Source organism: Plecotus auritus (genome assembly GCF_963455305.1).
Source record: "Plecotus auritus genome assembly, chromosome: 5".
NCBI lineage: Eukaryota > Metazoa > Chordata > Mammalia > Chiroptera > Vespertilionidae > Plecotus > Plecotus auritus.
In genome coordinates this window covers 167250517-167269078 of record NC_137776.1, presented here as the reverse complement: position 1 = coordinate 167269078, position 18562 = coordinate 167250517, and the positions used below count along the sequence as shown (strand labels likewise).

Here is an 18562-nt window from a genome sequence, read left to right as displayed (position 1 = left end):
AGAAGGCTCTTAAGAGAATAGTGACAGGTCCAGGTTTTATAAAGCCCAAAGATATATAATTTGGGTGCCCTCTTTAAGGAAGAATATATCAAATTATGAATATAAAATGTCTGTGGCCACTTCAACACCAGTCAACTTGAACAGAAGTATGACTGAAGGGAAGTCAGAGTGGAAAGAGATGGCAATGTTAACAATTGTTTAAAAATAATTTTCTCCACATTTTATAAAAAATATGTTTATCTGAACACATTTCCTCGAGTCCACTGAGGGTCTTAGAAGGGGCTCCTAAGAATGAGAGACTCTGAAGTTTAAGCTTTATCTGATTTATAGGGAATTCACATCTGCATGTGACTAAATTAGAAAAAGTCCATAATACAAGATATATAACCCAAATTTTAAAAAACGGGCAAAGGATCTTAATAGACATTTTCCCAAAGAATTTGTACAAATGGACAATAATAGCATGAAAAGATGCTCATCATCATTAGCTATTAAGGAAATGCAAATCAAACCACAATAAGATACCACTTCACACCCTATAGAAAGGCTGTATTAAAAAAGAAATAAACAACAAATGTTGGTGAGGACATGGAGAAATTAGAACATTTGTGTATTGTTGGTTGGAATGTAAAATGGTACAACCACTGTGAAAAACAGTATGGTGGTCCCTCAAACATTAAACATGTAATTATCCTATGATCCAGCAATTCCACTTTTGGGTATTTAACTAAGAAAATTGAAAGCAGGGACTCAAATAGATTTTTGTACACTCATTTTAATTACAGCATTACACATAATAACCAAAAGGTGGAAGCAACCCAAGTATCTGCCAGCAAATTAATAGGTAAACAAAATGTAATTTATTCAATACCATTTAACAATAAAAATAAATGAGGTATGATACATGTTACAGCATAGACAGACCTTGGAAACAATACTAGTAAGCTAAGTGGGGAAAAAAAGCCAGCCACAAGGGCAACATATTATACAATTCCATTTCTATGAAATGTCCAGAGTAGACAAATCTATAGAGACAGAAAATCTATTAGTGGTTGCTTAGGACTGAGGGGGAGGGTGGAGGGACTAAGGGTAATGACTAGAAGCAAAAAGATGTGTCTTGTAAGGACCCACAATCTAGATGACAAGGTAGGATGGATACATAAGATGATCAGCTATAATCATCAGTTATACCTGATCTCCTGATGTAATTATCAATAGTGCCTCCTCTACTCCCAAATTACCTGAGTTAGGACAATAAATTACATGGTCACTTTAGTTGAAACACAAAGTGCCTATGAAAACCCAGTGAACATGTGGGGTAGTTGGTGACAGGTTCAGGAAACACCAAGAACTGGTACATTGGCCAGAAAAGACACACCTACTCTATCTAAATAACCTTATTTTTTCAAACTCAAAAGCAAATTCATGGGCTGAGAGTGAAGGAAAATAGAAAATGTTAGTTGGGAGTGTCTCACTTAGCTGGTATCTCCCTTGTTAATATTACTCTTTTCTTAAGATCCTGTTGGAGCATCATGTCCTCCCAATTTCCCTGATTGGTTAGCGCCAGATGCCCTTAGTTCATCCTGTATATGTCACTCTTATAGGACTTGTCACATGGACACTATTAAAATAATCTGTTTATGACTTTGTTCCACTCAATTATAAAAACCTTGAGTTTTAGGTCAGGGACCATGTCTTAGAGCTCTTTCTCTCCCCAGGGTTCGCACATTTACTGATGTATTATTTAAATGAACCAGACTATATTTCTGAGGCCTTTATAAAAGGCATCTATTTTTAGAAGGTTGAAAGAGTTAGCTCAAACGAGAGAGCAAAAATTTTAGGTAAAATGACATATATAGGTATCAAGGCCACTATTTTCCATTGAAATACCATTAAAATATACAGAATGCAGTACAAAGAAATGAAAGTTATTAAAGACTAGTTAAGAAACATAAAATATAGACTGGCAGGCACTTCTAATAGAAGTTCCAGGAAAATAAAACAGAGGAAATGGCCGAGAAGCAATTTGTAAAGGGATACATACCTGATCATTTTTCAAAATTGAAAAGAAAGCATGAATATTCAGATGGAAAGTTATACCAAGTGCCAAGCCAGATAAAGAATAATAAATTCACCCCTAGATATGTTGGATTCAATCTATAAAAAGTTAAAGATAGAAAATCTTAAACCCTACCAGAAAGAAAAGATCAATCACCTTAATAGAAATGCCACTTAGGCTGACATGAGGTTATTCAGCAACAATAGATACCAAAAATGCAATGGATTAATACCTTTAAAGGGATGAGATAAAATAATGATTAGCCTGGAATTCTATAGTCAACTTAGATAATTTTAAAATGAAGACAAAATAAAGACAGGCAAATACTGAAATTGTTTATCACTCACAGACCTTCTGTGAAACAGTTGGTAAAGTATATAAACTTAGTAAGAAATAACTTGTACCCAAAAAAAGGATGAGAGATGACAATAGAAGCAAGGATGGTGGTAAAATATGATTCCAATTTTAATTCACTATGGAATATTTGAAAAGTAAACCACTGATTTTTGTGTGTTTTAAAAAATGAAACTAAAATTATAGGTAAGCAATTATACGATGAAAGTTCAGGGAAGATTTTCAGTGGATAGTTAAAATATGTTAAACTCATTACCATAAAGAGGAAGATGGCAGCAATACTGAGTAACTACAAACATGGGAGAAAAATGTAATGGTTGAATGCATGTGTTAAAATTTTATCACTGTTTTGTTTGTTTATTTTGTTTATTTGATTTCACATGTAAGTGTAATCATATGGTACCCATATCTAAAAAACAAAATAAATGAAGAAACGAACTCCTAGATCCAGAGAAGGTACAGATGGAAGCCACATGACAGGAGTTGGGGGGGATGGGCAAGATGGTGAAGAGGGATGAAGAAGTACAGATTACCAGTTATAAAAATAGCACAGGGGTATGAGTACAGCACAGGGGAATATAGTACAAAAATTATTAGTGGTTACCACTAATAGAATAGTTGCAAAACCAAACTCCCAAAGCAGCAAGAGAAAAGGAGGGACTGAAGTGTTTTAATCAAAAGAAAAAGAAGGAGGTGGGGAGGAAAGAAGGAAGGAAGGAAGGAAGGAAGGAAGGAAGGAAGGAAGGAAGGAAGGAAGGAAGGAAGGAAGGAGGGGAAAGACGGGAGGGAAAAGAGAGAGGGGGAGGAGGGGAGGGATTGAGGGAGGGAGGGGAGGGAGAATATCAGGATAAGTAAGCCAAGAAAAGGCATGGTTAACAGAGACACAACATGAAGTAGAAAGACATGCCTGAATATATCAGAAACCATAGTAAATGCCAATGGTACAGTGACCTATGAAAAGGTAGATATTGTCATACAGGATTTAAAAATACAAAAAGCACACTCAAATAAATTAAAACAGAAATGTTGAAAACAAAGAGAAAGAAAAAAATATGCAAAGTAAATACTACTTAAAACAAAGTGATAAAACAGTACTAATATAAGAAAAAATAGACTATAAAGTGATAAACATTTATCAAATGAAGAGAAATACCACTGACTCATAAAGGAACAATTCAGCAGGAAGATACAACAATCATGAAGCTTAATTATTTAAAAACTAGAGGCCCTGTGCATGAAATTTGTGCATGGGGCGGGGGGTCCCTCAGCCCGGCCTGCATCCTCTCCAATCCAGGACCCCTTGGGGGATGTCCCGACTGCCATTTTAGGCCCAATTGGGCCCTAAAATGGCAGTCGGAACATCCCCCTCACAATCTGGGACCACTGGCTCCTAACCGTTCAACCTGCCTGCCTGCCTGCCTGATCGCCCCTAAACCGCCTCAGCCTGCCTGCCTGATCACCTCTAATTGCTTCTGTCTGCCTTCCTGATGCCCCTAACTGCTCTCCTACTGGCCTGATTTCCCCTAACTGCTCTCCCCTGCCAGCCTGATCTCCCCTAACCACCTCTGCCTCAGCCCCCACCAGCATGGCTTTGTCCGGAAGGACATCCGGAAGACGCCTGGTCTATCCAGTCTAATTAGGATATTACCCCTTATATTAGTATAAATAAAGACTTAAAATAAATCCAAAGCCAAAACATTAAAATGAACTTACAGGCTCCTAAATTTTTAAAGAAAATTACACACACACACACACACACACACACACACACATGTATATATGAGAGAGAATGGAAGAATGAATACCAAAATGTTAAAAGCACTTTCTTCTAGGTGTGAGCATTATGTATAATTTTATATTTTTTGTTTGCTGTATTTTACAGTGGTACAAGTTACTACATATTATCTTCATAGCAAAAAGTTATAACAAATCCGAATGCTGCAGTAATGTTCATTTTCCAATGCAATGGAAGCAAACTTGTGATTGATAAATTTTGAAAAAGTAAATCTCTTAAGAAAAAAGTATATATTTTCTAAACAGACAACAAATGAAATAATCAATTATTGATTATTGATATTAAGAGATAAAAACAAAAAATATTAAGTTTGTGGAATGCAAGTAATGATGGGCCTAAAGGTTAATTGATAATATTGAATGCTTTCATTGTTTAAAGAGAAAGGCTACTGAGCAACCAGGCTAGTACAGGGTTTGAGTTCAAATCCCCACTGCATCCTTCCCTGCCTCTCCAAGTCACCTAACTAGTGCCTCTTCAGCTGCAGATGGAGATAATGATAAAACCGCCACATGGGCTTGTCATGAGGATTAAATAAATGAATATATGTAAAGCACTTAAAATTGTCCTTGGCCCTCATGAAACCCTGTGCATTATTTGACTCTGTAATTTAAAAACAGAAACCTGAAAACCTGAACTGTTCAATTGTTCTCCTGGTATCTGGATTATACACAGATTTACCATTAATATTTACTTCTGGGAATCTATCCCAAGAAAATAATCTCAAAACAGAAAGGTATAGATGACTTTCACTGAACAAAACAGATTAATTGTACTATATCATACTAACTGTACAAAAGTGGGAGAAGAGTTAAGCACACAGTTCTGTCTTCTAACTGTGGTCTGATGGAGCTGGCTTAACTTTTATGAGACAATTGTTAAGTACAGACATTATTAAACACTAAGTCATATAAATTTATAATTGCATTATGTTAAAAACAAAGTAATAATACTCAAAATGTATCACTTCCTAATTATTTTACTATTATCTATATTCTTGAGGTTATTTACATCTAACGTTCTGTATGGTAGAAGTAGTATATAAAGGCATGCTTTTGCACATTTCTTACCAATTCAGTGTTGGTAGCTTGAAATTAATTGTGGTTGGAGTATCTATACTACAGAAATCAACAAATGCAGCAAATCAGGGCCTTTATTTTAGAGAAGCAGATATCTAACAAATACCAGCAACTCTTATCTAACCAGAATGCTACTTATAGTCACTGCAAATGGCATTTTGAGGAGTATTGATAACATAGAATTGTGCATGATCTAGTGTTTAGTAAAAGTGGCAGGAAGCAGAATTGTATAAACAATTTTATCATGATACATATTTTAAAGGATATGTAGAAAAAAATGGAATAAAATATTATATCATATAAATATAAAAACAGCATTACCATTCTCATATGCAGATGAGAAATAATGGAGGCTATGAATGGTTATGTAACTTGTCTAAATATAACAAAAGTACAAATGGATAGAGCTGAATTTCAAGGTTAAAATTGGTGTAATGTTCCCATCTTTTAACTCTAAACCATACCATGTCTTCATGTCTTCAGCATATTACTAGATAGAGATTGGGAAGGGGTCGTAAGATTTACATCGGTATCAATTTCTTTCAGCAGAATATATTTGGTTAAGTCCATTTTGTCCGTATTCCAAAATTATCTAAACAAATCTGCTTTCAAAATTTTACTGACACTATCACATAGTTGTATTTAATGGTACTTGTTGATTCAGCAGACTCTCTTGTTTACTTTCATTCTACTATTCAGTTTTCATCTCAGCCAGAGCCTGTTTATAATAGAGCACTATTTCTTCCCTCAATACAAGGACCACATGAATAACAAATACATGACAATGAATACAACTCTTTCCCGGATCCAAAGAGCAACTTAACTTGAATACTAGCTGCTAGATGAGAAGGGCATAATGTTACCCTTTCATGGGCTCTAGCACGTTGGTCACTGACATACCAACTTCTGCCAGAATAGTTGCTGATTAACGTGATCGAGTGATTGAGTAAACAAAGAAGTCAGGTGTATTTGCTCTCTTCTGTTTTAGTAAAATTTGGGCTCAGATTTGGAAAATATTCAGATTTTTCTAACATCATGAATACAGTATTGTTTTATCAGTATGAGAAAATGCTTTGGGATTGGAAATTTTCCAAAGCCCCCAAAGAAAAAGAGTATGCAGTATTGCTCATCACTTGGCATATCTTGGAAACTAACACACTTATTCTACTGGTGATGTAATAACATGTTATTTTTTTATTATGATGCTTTGGAATTTCTAAAGTTTATGGATAATCTCAATCACTTATTAAAGCTGTATCATTAATTCTTTGTCTCAGAATACACTCTTGGTCCTTCAGGAATGACATTGGACACAGGCAGGTAAGAGTTCTGGCTCAGCCCATTAGAATTTCTCAAGTTGCTTCTCCTGAGGGCTTTCGTTTGGGTGAAGACGTGATATCATAGGGATCCATCTAAAATGTGCATGTACTCAGGAATGACCCTTTTAACAGTTACTGACAATCCTTAGCATAGTACCTAACATTATATGTTGAGCACTGGTAAACACTTCTCCAGGCCTTAAATGTCCTTATTTCACTTTCTTCATTATTCAACCTATACTCCATGGTGTGTTGCCATAGAATTGCAACTCTCTTACTCTATAGTCATTTGGCTGCGTTGACCCTGGAGCACCAACCATGTACTAACCCAGCCAGCTGTCCTTGCAGCTCCTATGTTCATATTGGATTGTCAGATAAAGTGAAACCATGGTGCAGGTCAGAGCCACATAAAGGTGCTGTCCCCAGCCCCAGCTAGATTCTCAGCATGGTGCAAGTAGTCCTACATTCTCTGGTCGACTCCACTCATCTTCCTGAGTGGAACCACTTCCTTTGAGTCCTCCACTCCCATGTCACTTTTCCCCAATGACCACCAAGTCCTATTTCATTGCTAAGTTGCCTACTTCACCTTTGGAAATATGGTAGAAATCTTGACATTTCTGCTTTTTTTTCTGTTCTTTGAGGTAAGTAATATCTAAAGCAACTTGTGTTTCCCCAAACATGCAATGAGTTACTCTTACAATGCACGTCACTATTAAACATTCATCCAGGACTTAGTGTCCTGGATTTTAATGACAGCTGTGCCCCTCTGAATTAGTCATATGTTGAATCTGTGAATCCTATCCCTGTATACATATGATTTAGAAGAGGAGGTTACTCAAATATATCTAAAACAAACCACTCAGACTCAAAAATTTCTAGGTATGCTAGTCAATGGGGTAATATTAAGAATGGAGTGTAGACAGGAGCTCTTTGTGTATGTTACACAAATTCAGTGCTGCTTATGTGAATTCCTGTACTCCCACCCTTTAAATTCTACACTTAATACTTCATGATAAAGCATTAAATATTTTTAAAGTATGTGGTTAAGGTAAGCAATTCAGTGAAACATTGGCTACTTTCATACATGATGGTTTGTAAAGTTCTCCTACTTGTGGGTTATGATATTGAGTTCATCGTCAAAAGTATCACTGTCAACATGATTCAGAAAGGTAGTGACTTTTTTTCTTGTCTTTGAATGTTAGGAATCTTGGTTAAAATGAAACCAAACAATAAGCTATTAATTCTACAAAGTTGGTTATTACTTTTATTGAGAAAATGGCATGCTGACAGAAAAGAATCCACTAAATACCCTTGCACTATTTTAAATCTGTCCCGTCTATTTTGTAAAATACTATTAGGCAGAGTCCCTGATTCATTCATGATAAAGGAGCTAGGAAAAATGGATTCAGTCTAAAAACCTTTCTTAAAAGTTGCCTTCTGCCAAGAATAAAAGTATCAACTATGAAATAGTTTATGTAGAATATTTTTATTATGTTAAATAATATTAAAATAATAGCACATTATTGTGTTTTGTTTGTACCAACATATTCTATGCATTTCAACATTTATAATTTTAAGGGCTGTGTTTTCACGATAATGTTTATTCTCAGAACTGGGGTATGTAGTTAATATATCTTTGCTCTGCTAGGCTTGGTGTTTTTGACTAAGGTTGATATTTTGAAGTTTTCAAAATAGAGATTAAGTGTGAGCTAAGGGCTTTATCTGTAAAATTTGGAAACTGAAAATCATTTATTTCTAAAATATAAATTAGGAGTTGCTCATATAAAGAGGTTGGGGATTTTTTGTGTGTGCACCTAATTCTAATTTGAAACATCAAAATCAATTGTTCTGCTTCTTACAAGAATGAATTTTACTAAATTTTAGCATTTCACCATGTCATTCTATATAACTTTGGGGTTTAGAATAGCACAGATAAGACATAATCCATAAGTCCTAACATCCAAGTGCTATCTTACCGAGCATCCGTTGTATGAAAGGAAGTATTAAAATAATCTGAAGCCGATGTTAAATCTTTCTGGCTATTATTAGCTATTTGAAAAGATCGAGGTTATCTTTTATCTGGAGATACCTCAGCGTATTAATTGGCAATTAAATGTTTAAATGCATTTGAAGATATCATTCTGCTTATGTAAAATAGAAAGCAAAACAAAATAAGTATATGAAATCAGGCTATGAAAAAACCTGTATCGTATTTGCATGTGAATCTTAACATTATGGCTCCAGAAATTTTAGTGAACCACAAAATCTAAAGCTACATTTCCCATCTACATACAGATACTACCTTCACTTATCTATACAATGCAAGCATGTCCAGTTCTTTGATAAAGTGGTTTATAAAGGGAAAATAATTCATGTGAGAGTGTCATAAATCATAGAAGTCTTTTTATGCTACCGTAATACATTTAATTTTAAAAATCTTTAATTGATACCATTCAGTCTGCTTTCTCATGAAAAAAGATTTCAGTGCAGCCCTCAGTTCCTTTGCAAATCACAAAATTTTCCAGTCTTTCTTCCTGATTTGAAATTCACCAGTCTCATTTTCATAATACACTGGCCAGAACCCATATCACTGTGGACATTCTTGCTACTGCAACAGGTGTTTGTCAGTTTCTTAAGTTGCTTTCCTTTCCCCTGAGGTGGTGTTATTTCCGGTACATTCCAAAGGCTCTGAAAAAAACGTTCACAGTCTCTTGCCAAGCCAAATCATTACTGGGCCTCAAAGTTATTGAGAATCCATTGTCTTTAGGCTTTTATTAAGTAGGCAAATTGTGTGTATCTTTCTCTAATTGTGATTTTTTTAGTAACTAAAATATTTAGGAAGTGTTTTGTAAAATTAAAAGTGAAAATGGAAATGATTTTTTCATTCAAGAGTGAACACTCTGGATGTCTGGGAGTAGTAGGGTTGATTATATTCCCGAGTTAAAAGGTTTCCATCATCCATTTAGACCACCCTGAAGTTTGACATAAACATAAACAAAACAGATCTTGATAACGTGCAGTCTAAGGTTTCTACCTGCTAATGTTTCCTCTACGAATGAGGGCTCTGCAGGCTAAAGTTTTTACTGCAGACCTTAAGGCAGGGAAGGAAACGGGTAGAAAGGAGACCATCAATCAATTGCTTATTTATATAGCTTTCTCCCTCTCCACACACTCCACCCCTACTTTACCAACTAAAACCTAGGTCCACCATTATGTGAATCAGTTGTGATCAGAGCACACACGTGCACGCACACACACACACACACACACACAGTTTAGAACTATGACAAGGCAACAAGAAGATAAGAGTTTTCACACCAACCTTTTGGAAGTTTCTCAGTCCCGCTGAAGGCAACCAGGGTAAGAATATGTACCAGTGGAATGTTGACGAGCTCTCTCATGATTAATCCAGGCTCAGGCAGGAGAAAGTTTCTTCTGGACAATGCAAGCAGAATGCCCCACAGTTTACATTTTAAAGCATAGTTTGTTACAAAAGGGTCATCTGCTAATGACCGTTTGTGTCAGCAGCTCCACAGGCTCTAAGTATAATCAGGAATTCTCAGACTTGGCTGTAATGATGGACACGGCCAGCTGGTGAGTATCCACTTAGGCCAGTAATGCAAGTATAGGGCTGGAGGAACAAGGGAAAGAAAATCCCTTTAGAATCCCTTTTAAGACAGTGGCAGAAGGACAATACCAGATGCCATTTGCAACCATCACTGTATTCTCTGAGGTATAGTTTGCCTGATCTTCTGATTCATCTCTCCACCTCTCCTGCACTCACACCAGAGCCCTGGGTATATCTAATCGTGACTCCTCCCCCTCTCTCATGCCACCTCCCACACCAACCCATTACCAATACCTACAGGTTGTACCAACTCAGTATTCCTTGATTTCTTCCCCTTCTAGGATTCCAACTAATGTCATGCTATTCCAACCTCTTTTTTCAGACATTCATCTTCTCTGAACGACAGTGATAGCCTCCTGCCTATTCTCTCTACCTTGTGTCTTACCATCCTCTAAAATCTTTTCAGATAGCCTCTCCTGTTCAAAAGCCTTTAGTATCTCCTCATCTCAGAAAAACATATTCAAACCTCCCTAATATTATGTAGGAGGCTTTGCTAGACTGCCTATCTTGTTAGCCTCCTCATCTTTTACAATCCATCACTATCTCTTATTTTAATACTTAGTAACCCACTGGGGATTCCCTGTATATACAGTTTTCTTGCCTCTATAAATTTCTCATTCAGTTTCAGTCTCTGGAATGCTTTTTCTTTCCTCTCCACCCAGTTAACACCCAGCTCAGCTTGATCATCATCTCCTTCTGGGAGCCATCCCAGACCCCAAATTATGTATCTTCCCTAAGTTGGGTTAGGTAGCCTCCTCTGGGCCTCCATAATATATTGTATACCTCTCTATCATTGCACTTACTGCATTGCTTTAAGATTTGTTTCCTCTTGCCTTAGTGGCATCTTCATTCTTTGGCCTCATGAATCCACTGACTTGGCAGCTGTGGGCTGTCAGCAAATTGCACTCTTTGCTGCAGGTTCTCCTAAGACGTACCTCCAAAGGCTTTTAAAATTGCCACTTGAGAATTACCTTTTCCTATTGAACAACAAGTCTTGGAGACTTTCCTATGTTAATATATACAGCACTACCTCATTATTTCTATTGGCTGTCTTCTAAATCATGGATGTATGATGCTATATTTAACTACTTCCCAGCAGTGAGAGACCCAATTTCCCCACACGCTCATCAACACTTACTTTTGAATAAAATAAAATTGGTATTTCATTGTTTTAATTTATGTTTATTATACTGAATACTGTTGATAATGAGAATTTTTCATATATTGTTAATAATTTTTCTCTTCTATGGCTTTTGTCTAGATTCCTCTTAGGTCATTTTTCTTTTTATTATTAATTTATAGGAGATTCTTTAATACTCTGGATATAAATAATTTATATCATTTGTCTACATAGAATACCTCTACTACTTAGCTATAATGATTGGTTCAGAAATGGGTTTATGGCTCAGGCTGGTCAGTTCAAGGTCTCCCTGGTATATTATTGGACCTATTGCAAAATACACTCTTCCTTCTTAGATCACCACCTGAGGGCCAGGTAATCCAGGGCTGTTGGAGGCATTCATGCTCCATTAACAAGATTCAATGTGCAAATCCAGATCTATCTTTTGGCATCCTTGTTATTTAAATTACTAAATCCTTTCCCTTGTTTGGCTCAGCTAATATTTGATTTCTTAAATTGCAATCAAAATAATCCCAACCTAATTTTAATAGAAGAGATATCGATTTAATCAAATTTCTGCTCTGAGAATATTCAACAAATGCCACATAGTTCATGGCAAATTTAGACATTAGCAGGATGAGCTCATTTTTTAAATGTGAAATTCAGGAATCAGAATGAACAGTGTGGCTAGCTCTCCTTCCCATAAGTAGCACCAGATAAAGCAGAGGGTTCTGGAAATTGGGTTTAGACTTGTGAGCTAAAGTTCAGCTAGGATCACGAGCAGCCATCAATAAAGGGAAATCCAAGGTGAGCCAATCAAGGGGCCTCCTCATTCAAATGTCCAGGAGGAGGATGTGTGAGGGAGCACTCTCCATCTTCTCCTTCCCCCCTAAAACATCAAACAAGCTATGGATGGTGCCCATTTTTAATCCAATAGAAACTATAGCCCCACCTGCATGGCTCAGTGTTGAGCATTGATCTATGAATCAGTAAGTCATATTGGTTCAATTTCTGGTCAGGGCACATGCCCAGGTTGCGGGCTCGATCCCCAGTGTAGGGCATACAGAAGGCAGCTGATCAGTTATTCTGTCTCATCATTGATGTTTCTTTCCCTCTCCCTTCCTCTCTGAAATAAATAAAAACATATTTAATAATAATAAAGGAACTTGACCCTATAGACCCAGTGACCCCAGAAAATTATTCCCTACTACAAATTTCACCACGAGCCCTGACTGGTTTGGCTCAGTGGATAGAGCGTCGGCCTGCGGACTCAAGGGTCCCAAGTTCGATTCCGGTCAAGGGCATGTACCTTGGTTGCGGGCACGATCCCCAGTGGGAGGTGTGCAAGAGGCAGCTGATCGATGTTTCTCTCCCATCAATGTTTCTAACTCTCTATCCCTCTGTCTTCCTCTCTGTAAAAAAAAAAAAAAAAAAAAAAAAAAAAATCAATAAAATATATTTAAAAAAAAAAATTTCACCACGACCTGAGACTAAAGTGACCACAGTCCTCTTCAAAGCTAAGGGAGACAAAACTCTGTTGGGGGGAAATGAATCCAGAATTTGAGGGAAAGTGCTGGTTCAAAATGAATCCCTCCCTGGCCAAGAGAAACTCATGGAGAGTGTGGCTTAGGCATGATCCCAAAATGTGGCAGCTGGAGGCTGTCAGCCAATTATGCTCTTTGCTGCAGTTTCTTGGAATTTGGCTATAAAATGGCCTTCTATCCTATAATATAAGCAAATCTATTTCTTACAATACTAGGCTCATTCAGCCACAGAGAGTGGAGGCTGGGTGCTAGCCAATTATTTGACTTCCTTCTGGGCATATGGAAAGTATATGGGTTGATGGCAAGTCTTCTATTTAATAAAATACAGTCAGCCATCAATTAAGCTTATCTTGCTACCTCTAGTCCCTGCTTCTTTATCTCAGAAGCTGGCCAAGACTCTTAGGAAGTAGGCTCAGAGCAAGCAGCACCATTCTGAGCCACATCTTGAACTAGACACCAGAATTCAGCTGCGCAGCAGCTGATGAGACCAGTCCTACTTCTGCTGGAGTCAGCACATCACCAAGTAAGCTGTTCTGGTCTGCACCAGGCTCTCATACATCTGGTGAAGCTTGGCAAAGAGCCCCTTCTAATAATCACAAAGGGCAATGACCTGATTCTCTGCCTCACCGGTCAGCAGACAGTGGATCAGAAATGCCACATGGTTTGCCCTTTCCAGAAAACTCCTGGGCAGTCAGAAAGATACTGTGGGATTGTACTTTGAAAAAGGGATAGAGTCTCCCACTACATATTAGGATAGCGATTAGAAATGTATCAGTAATTTGGAGGTCTACAAATTATAAAATTAAAGGGGCTCTTAAAAAATGATTGTCCAATGAATGAATAAATTGTATTGGTACCTATATAAGCAATGTATCGTAATGTCTAGTTATGGGGCAGATATTATACAATTACATAAATAATTAAATTATAACCTTAGAGATGTACTGTACTGTACTGTAAAATTGAACCTGGTCTAGTCTGAGGGCTGAAAAAATGCTTCTCTGAGAAAATGTCACTGAAGTTATGTCCTGCAGGATAAATAAAAGTCAGACAGCCAAACTAGGGAGGTCTTGGGGTGGACTGTAACAGGTAGTGGGGGGAGAATGTGGAAATGACCAGGAGGTGAAGGAGCACAATGATGTGATGAAATGAAAGAAGGTCAGTGTGTTTGGAATACAGAAAGTGAGGGCAAACACTGCGAGGCAGGTAGGAAGGATGGTTCAGGATCTTGTATGTCTCAGGAAGAACTTCATTCTAATAGCAGTGAAAAGCCATGGGAGTGGAGATTGCAGTTAAAGCTATGAAAATGAATGACATGAGATATGCTAAAGAGAGAGTTTAAAAGAAGAGGAAGCCCTAGAAATGAGCCATAAAATATTCCAAGCTTTAAAAGTCAGTAATAGATAAAGAGCTAGAAAAAGAGATTGCCAGCAAGCAGCTAGTGAGATAGAAAAAAATAGAGCATTTCACAAAAATGCAGGGTGGGAAGAGAGCATTGCCAGGAGAGTGTGCTTCCCAGGAGCATGTTGAATGCTATTGAGAGGTTCGCTAAGAAAGAATTGAAAGGCTGCCATTGAATTTAGCCACTTAGATGTACTTTATGACCTTGCGAAAGGGCAGTCTCAGGAAACAGAAGGGCATAAGGTGAGAAAACAGAGTGGTATATATAGATTGAAGAGTGAATGAGAAGTGAGGAAAAGGAGACAGTATGTGAATATTATTCTCTCAAGAAGAGTAATTATGAATGGAAGAAGAAAGTAAGTTAAGTAGTAGCTGAAGGGAGAGGTTGGATGGAGACAGAAATTACTTATTTTTTATATATTTCGAATGTGTGCTGCAAAGGATCCTGTAGAGAAAAAGAGGTTAAATACACAGGAAGGCAAAGAGACAATAGATAGTTCAAGGTCTCAAGGAAGGTGGGAGGAACTGAAGTCCTGAGCATAGGATTTTGTAAGATGTATAGAAGAGGATAAGGAAGGGCTGAGTAGGGAAATTTTACAAAGTAGAAGGTGAAGTCAAAGAGAATTGAATAGTTATTTTGAAGAATAAGAGAGCACATAATTGAGGTTGTTCACTCTGAAGTTCATACTGATACTTATACACTTGGTGTAATTTTTTTCTCTCTCCAGCACTTCTCAGATTCTCAAATGACAGATGTTGAATGGCTAGGGTTATTTGTGATGTATTAGTCCAAGGAAGCAGCATTCCTGAAGAGAGAGTGAAACGTGATGCTAGGAAACAAAGTGGATGTGTCGAAAACAGAGATGGTCAATAAAGAGATGATGTTACTGGTGTGACAAAGGTAGGAAAATGGCCAATGGCAGCAAGGACTGCAAAGGGAAGAATTCAGTGATGTGGTTAGGTTTAAGCCATTTTAGGAGTTCACTTTAGGAGCATACCTCAGGACCCGGGGCCATTTGGCTTTTGTGTAGCAGATCTCATTTCTCAGAGTATCAGCTCTGAGGCTAGTGTTATTGCACATGAAAAACAGTGAGGTTGTAATAGTGTGCATGGAGAGGAAAGGATATATAGAGTTGAGACAAGTATGGGAAAGATTTGGTCATAAAGTCAAGATGAATACCAGATTTCCAACATGAAAAATTAAGTAGAGCCCAGCTGGTATGGCCTAGTGGTTGAGTGTCGACCCATGAAACAAAGAGGTCACCCATTCAATTCCCAGTCAGGGCACATACCCAAGTTATGGGCTCTATCCCCAGTAGGGGCTATGCAGGAGGCAGCCTATCAATAATGTTTCTCTCTCATCGATGTTTCTCTCTCCCTCTCCTTCTTCCTTCTTCTCTTTCTAAAAAAATCAATAAAAACATATTTTTAAAAGATAAAGTAGAGTAGGGCTGCTGGAGTGTGACACCACCATGGGGCCTGGGAGAGTCTAGGAGTGGGAAAACTGGAGAGGGTGGAGGTGGAGGGAAGAAAAATTGAGTGAATGTAGAAAGTGGAGTTTTTAATTATATGCTAGCAGGAACTTCCAAAAGGAAAAATTATCTACTGAAATGGTCAGTGTTGTATCCTACATATCTTGAGCTGCTGGCTGGGTTTCAAAAGGAAATAGCTGGCTCACTCAGATTAAAGGGAGATATACAAAGGGATAAGTTGTGGGGAAATCACAAGAATTAGTGCAAAAGCTATGAACCACAAACAGTTGATCTTTGCCATCTCTAGGCCCGAGGGCCAAAGCAGTTACTGGAATCTATACTAGTAGACAGAGATGACTATATGGAGAGAAAGCTTAGATCTTTAGGTGAGGGACTCCACCAGCTCATGAATATGCTTTTGATTTCTGACAAATTCTCACCATTAGCCAAACCCAACAGGACACTGGAGGGCAAGAAAGCCCAGTGATAGAGTTCATAGAAGCCATTTCCACAGACATAAAGCAGGAGAGAAGTGGACAAATGGAAGGACACCCTGCTGGCTTCTTTAAGGAGTTCTAGCTTTTCCCAGAGAACAAAGGAGACACCAGTCAAGAGAGGCATGTAAGTACTTCCATTCATTGGATCAGTTACTTTTTGAATCATTCAGTCAACATGTCACACTTTCACCCACTTCTCTGCTTGTCCCAAAAGATGACTACACTGCTTCTGTATCATACCACCCCCTTGCCGAAATTCATCTTCGATACTCCACCATGTTACAGGGGCTTTTCCAAACTATGGAACAAAACTATTCTGAGACCTCTAACCTGTTGGTCATATCCCTGAATTCAGCATTTATTCATGGTTCATCCAGTCCCACTGGCAGCATCAAGATATCAGTCCAAAAACCCTATGGAAAATTCTAATGTGGCTACAATTTAAAGACTTTGAAGTTCTCACATCTGGTTTACATACTATTGAGGCAAGAAGCTTTCCACGTTGTCTACTGGAGATGCCAGTTTCATCAGCCACCTGCTAGATAAAGCTATGGAATGGTAGATACTCTTGTAGGCTTTGTCTACTTTGTCTCGATCTCCTGCTACAGGCTGTTTATACCCTTAATGATGCCAGAAGGATTTTCAAGTAATTTTAAAAATTATCCATTACACATCCATTAGAATGGCCACGTCTGGAATATCAAATGCTGGTGAGGATGTCCAGCAACAGGAACTCGCACATATTGCTGGTGGGAATGCAAAATGGTTCAGCTATTTTGGAAGACAGTTTGTGGTTTCTTACAAAACTAAACATACTCTTACCATACACCTTGGTATTTAACCAAAGGAGTTGAAAACATAAGTACACAAAAGCCTGCACACAGGTGTTTATAGCAGCTTTCTTTATAATTGCCAAAATTTGGAAGCAACCAAGGTAAATGGATAAATAAATATAATAATCAGTGTTAAAAAGAAATGAGCTATCAAGCTATTAAAAGACATTAAGGAACCTTAAATGCATGGTATTAAAAGAAAGAAGCCAATATGAAAAGGCTACATACTGTATGATTCCAACTATATGATATTCTGGAAAAGGGAAAAAAATGAAATTATGGAGACAGTGCTTGCTAGAATCTGGGGGTGTTGGAGAGAAGAGATGAATAGGCAGAGCAAAGAGGGTTTTCAGAGTAATGAAAAAAATTTAGTATGATATATAGACTATATATATAAAAGCCTAAGCAACCATCGCACCTGAACAAACGACCAAACAGGCTGTGTGGGGCGACCAGGCCGGCAGGGGCGTTAGTGAAGGGTGACCAAACGACCGAACAGCAGGCTGCATGGGGTGACCAGACCGGCAGGGGCGGCAGTAAGGGGCAACCAGGCCAGCGGAGGGGATAGTTAGGGGGACCAGGCCAGTGAGGGGGGGCAGTTGGGGGTGAGCATGAAGGCAGGCAGGTGAGCTGTTAGGAGCCATTGGTCCCGGATTGTGAGAGAGGGATGTCCGACTACCTGTTTAGGCCCAGTCAGACATCCCCTGAAGGGTCCCAGACTGGAGAGGGTGCTGGCTGGGCTGAGGGGACACCCCTCCCCCCCCCGTGCACAAATTTCATGCACTGGGCCTCTAGTAGATATATATCGTTGTACATTTGTCCAAACCCATAGACTGTACAACACCAAGAGTGAACCCTAAGGTAAACTACAAATTTGGGCATATTCATGAGCTGGTGGAGTCCCTCACCTAAATGTATGTTCATCCTTACTAAAAATGTACCATTTTGGTGAGTGATGTTGATAATGGGAGAGGTATAGATTTATAGGGATGGGAGATACATGGGGAATCTCTCTACTTCTTTCTCAATTATAAAACTAAAAATGCTCTAAAAAATAAACTCTTAAAAATTTATGTAAAAGGTCAAGTTATAATGATGTTATTCAATTCATGTTTTGATTAAAGTATTTATAAATATTTTAAAAATTGTGATGACTACAGATGTCATTTTATGATCAAATACAGATCATAAGAAACTCCTCTGCAAGAAAAGCATTATCCTGTAGAGTGAAGATTTTTAAAAATTCAGTATTTGAACCTCTTCTGTGTTTGAGTGAGTTTGGTAGGAGGCAGATCCCTGCTCTCCCTACAAAAGCCAAGAGAGGTATATACATACTCTTGTGAACCCTGGTTGCTGGATATGGATAAGTGACCTAAGCTCAGGTAATCAGACACCTTTGCTGGGCCTCTGAATCTGGAACAAGTGACGCAAAGAAGACGGTAGTTAGGATTCATTCCAGTAGTA

The 18562-nt window shown here is 38.0% G+C and overlaps 1 protein-coding gene across 1 annotated transcript in view; it reads right to left on the bottom strand.

Moving 5' to 3' along the window:
- The window catches only part of MUSK (muscle associated receptor tyrosine kinase), a 73484-nt gene extending 63105 nt beyond the window's left edge, over positions 1–10379 (bottom strand). Inside the window, 1 exon segment of the mRNA XM_080667805.1 lies at positions 9926–10379. Coding sequence (XP_080523931.1) covers positions 9926–10004 — 79 coding nt within the window. The 5' untranslated portion in view covers positions 10005–10379.
- Between the last annotated feature and the right edge of the window lie 8183 nt (positions 10380–18562).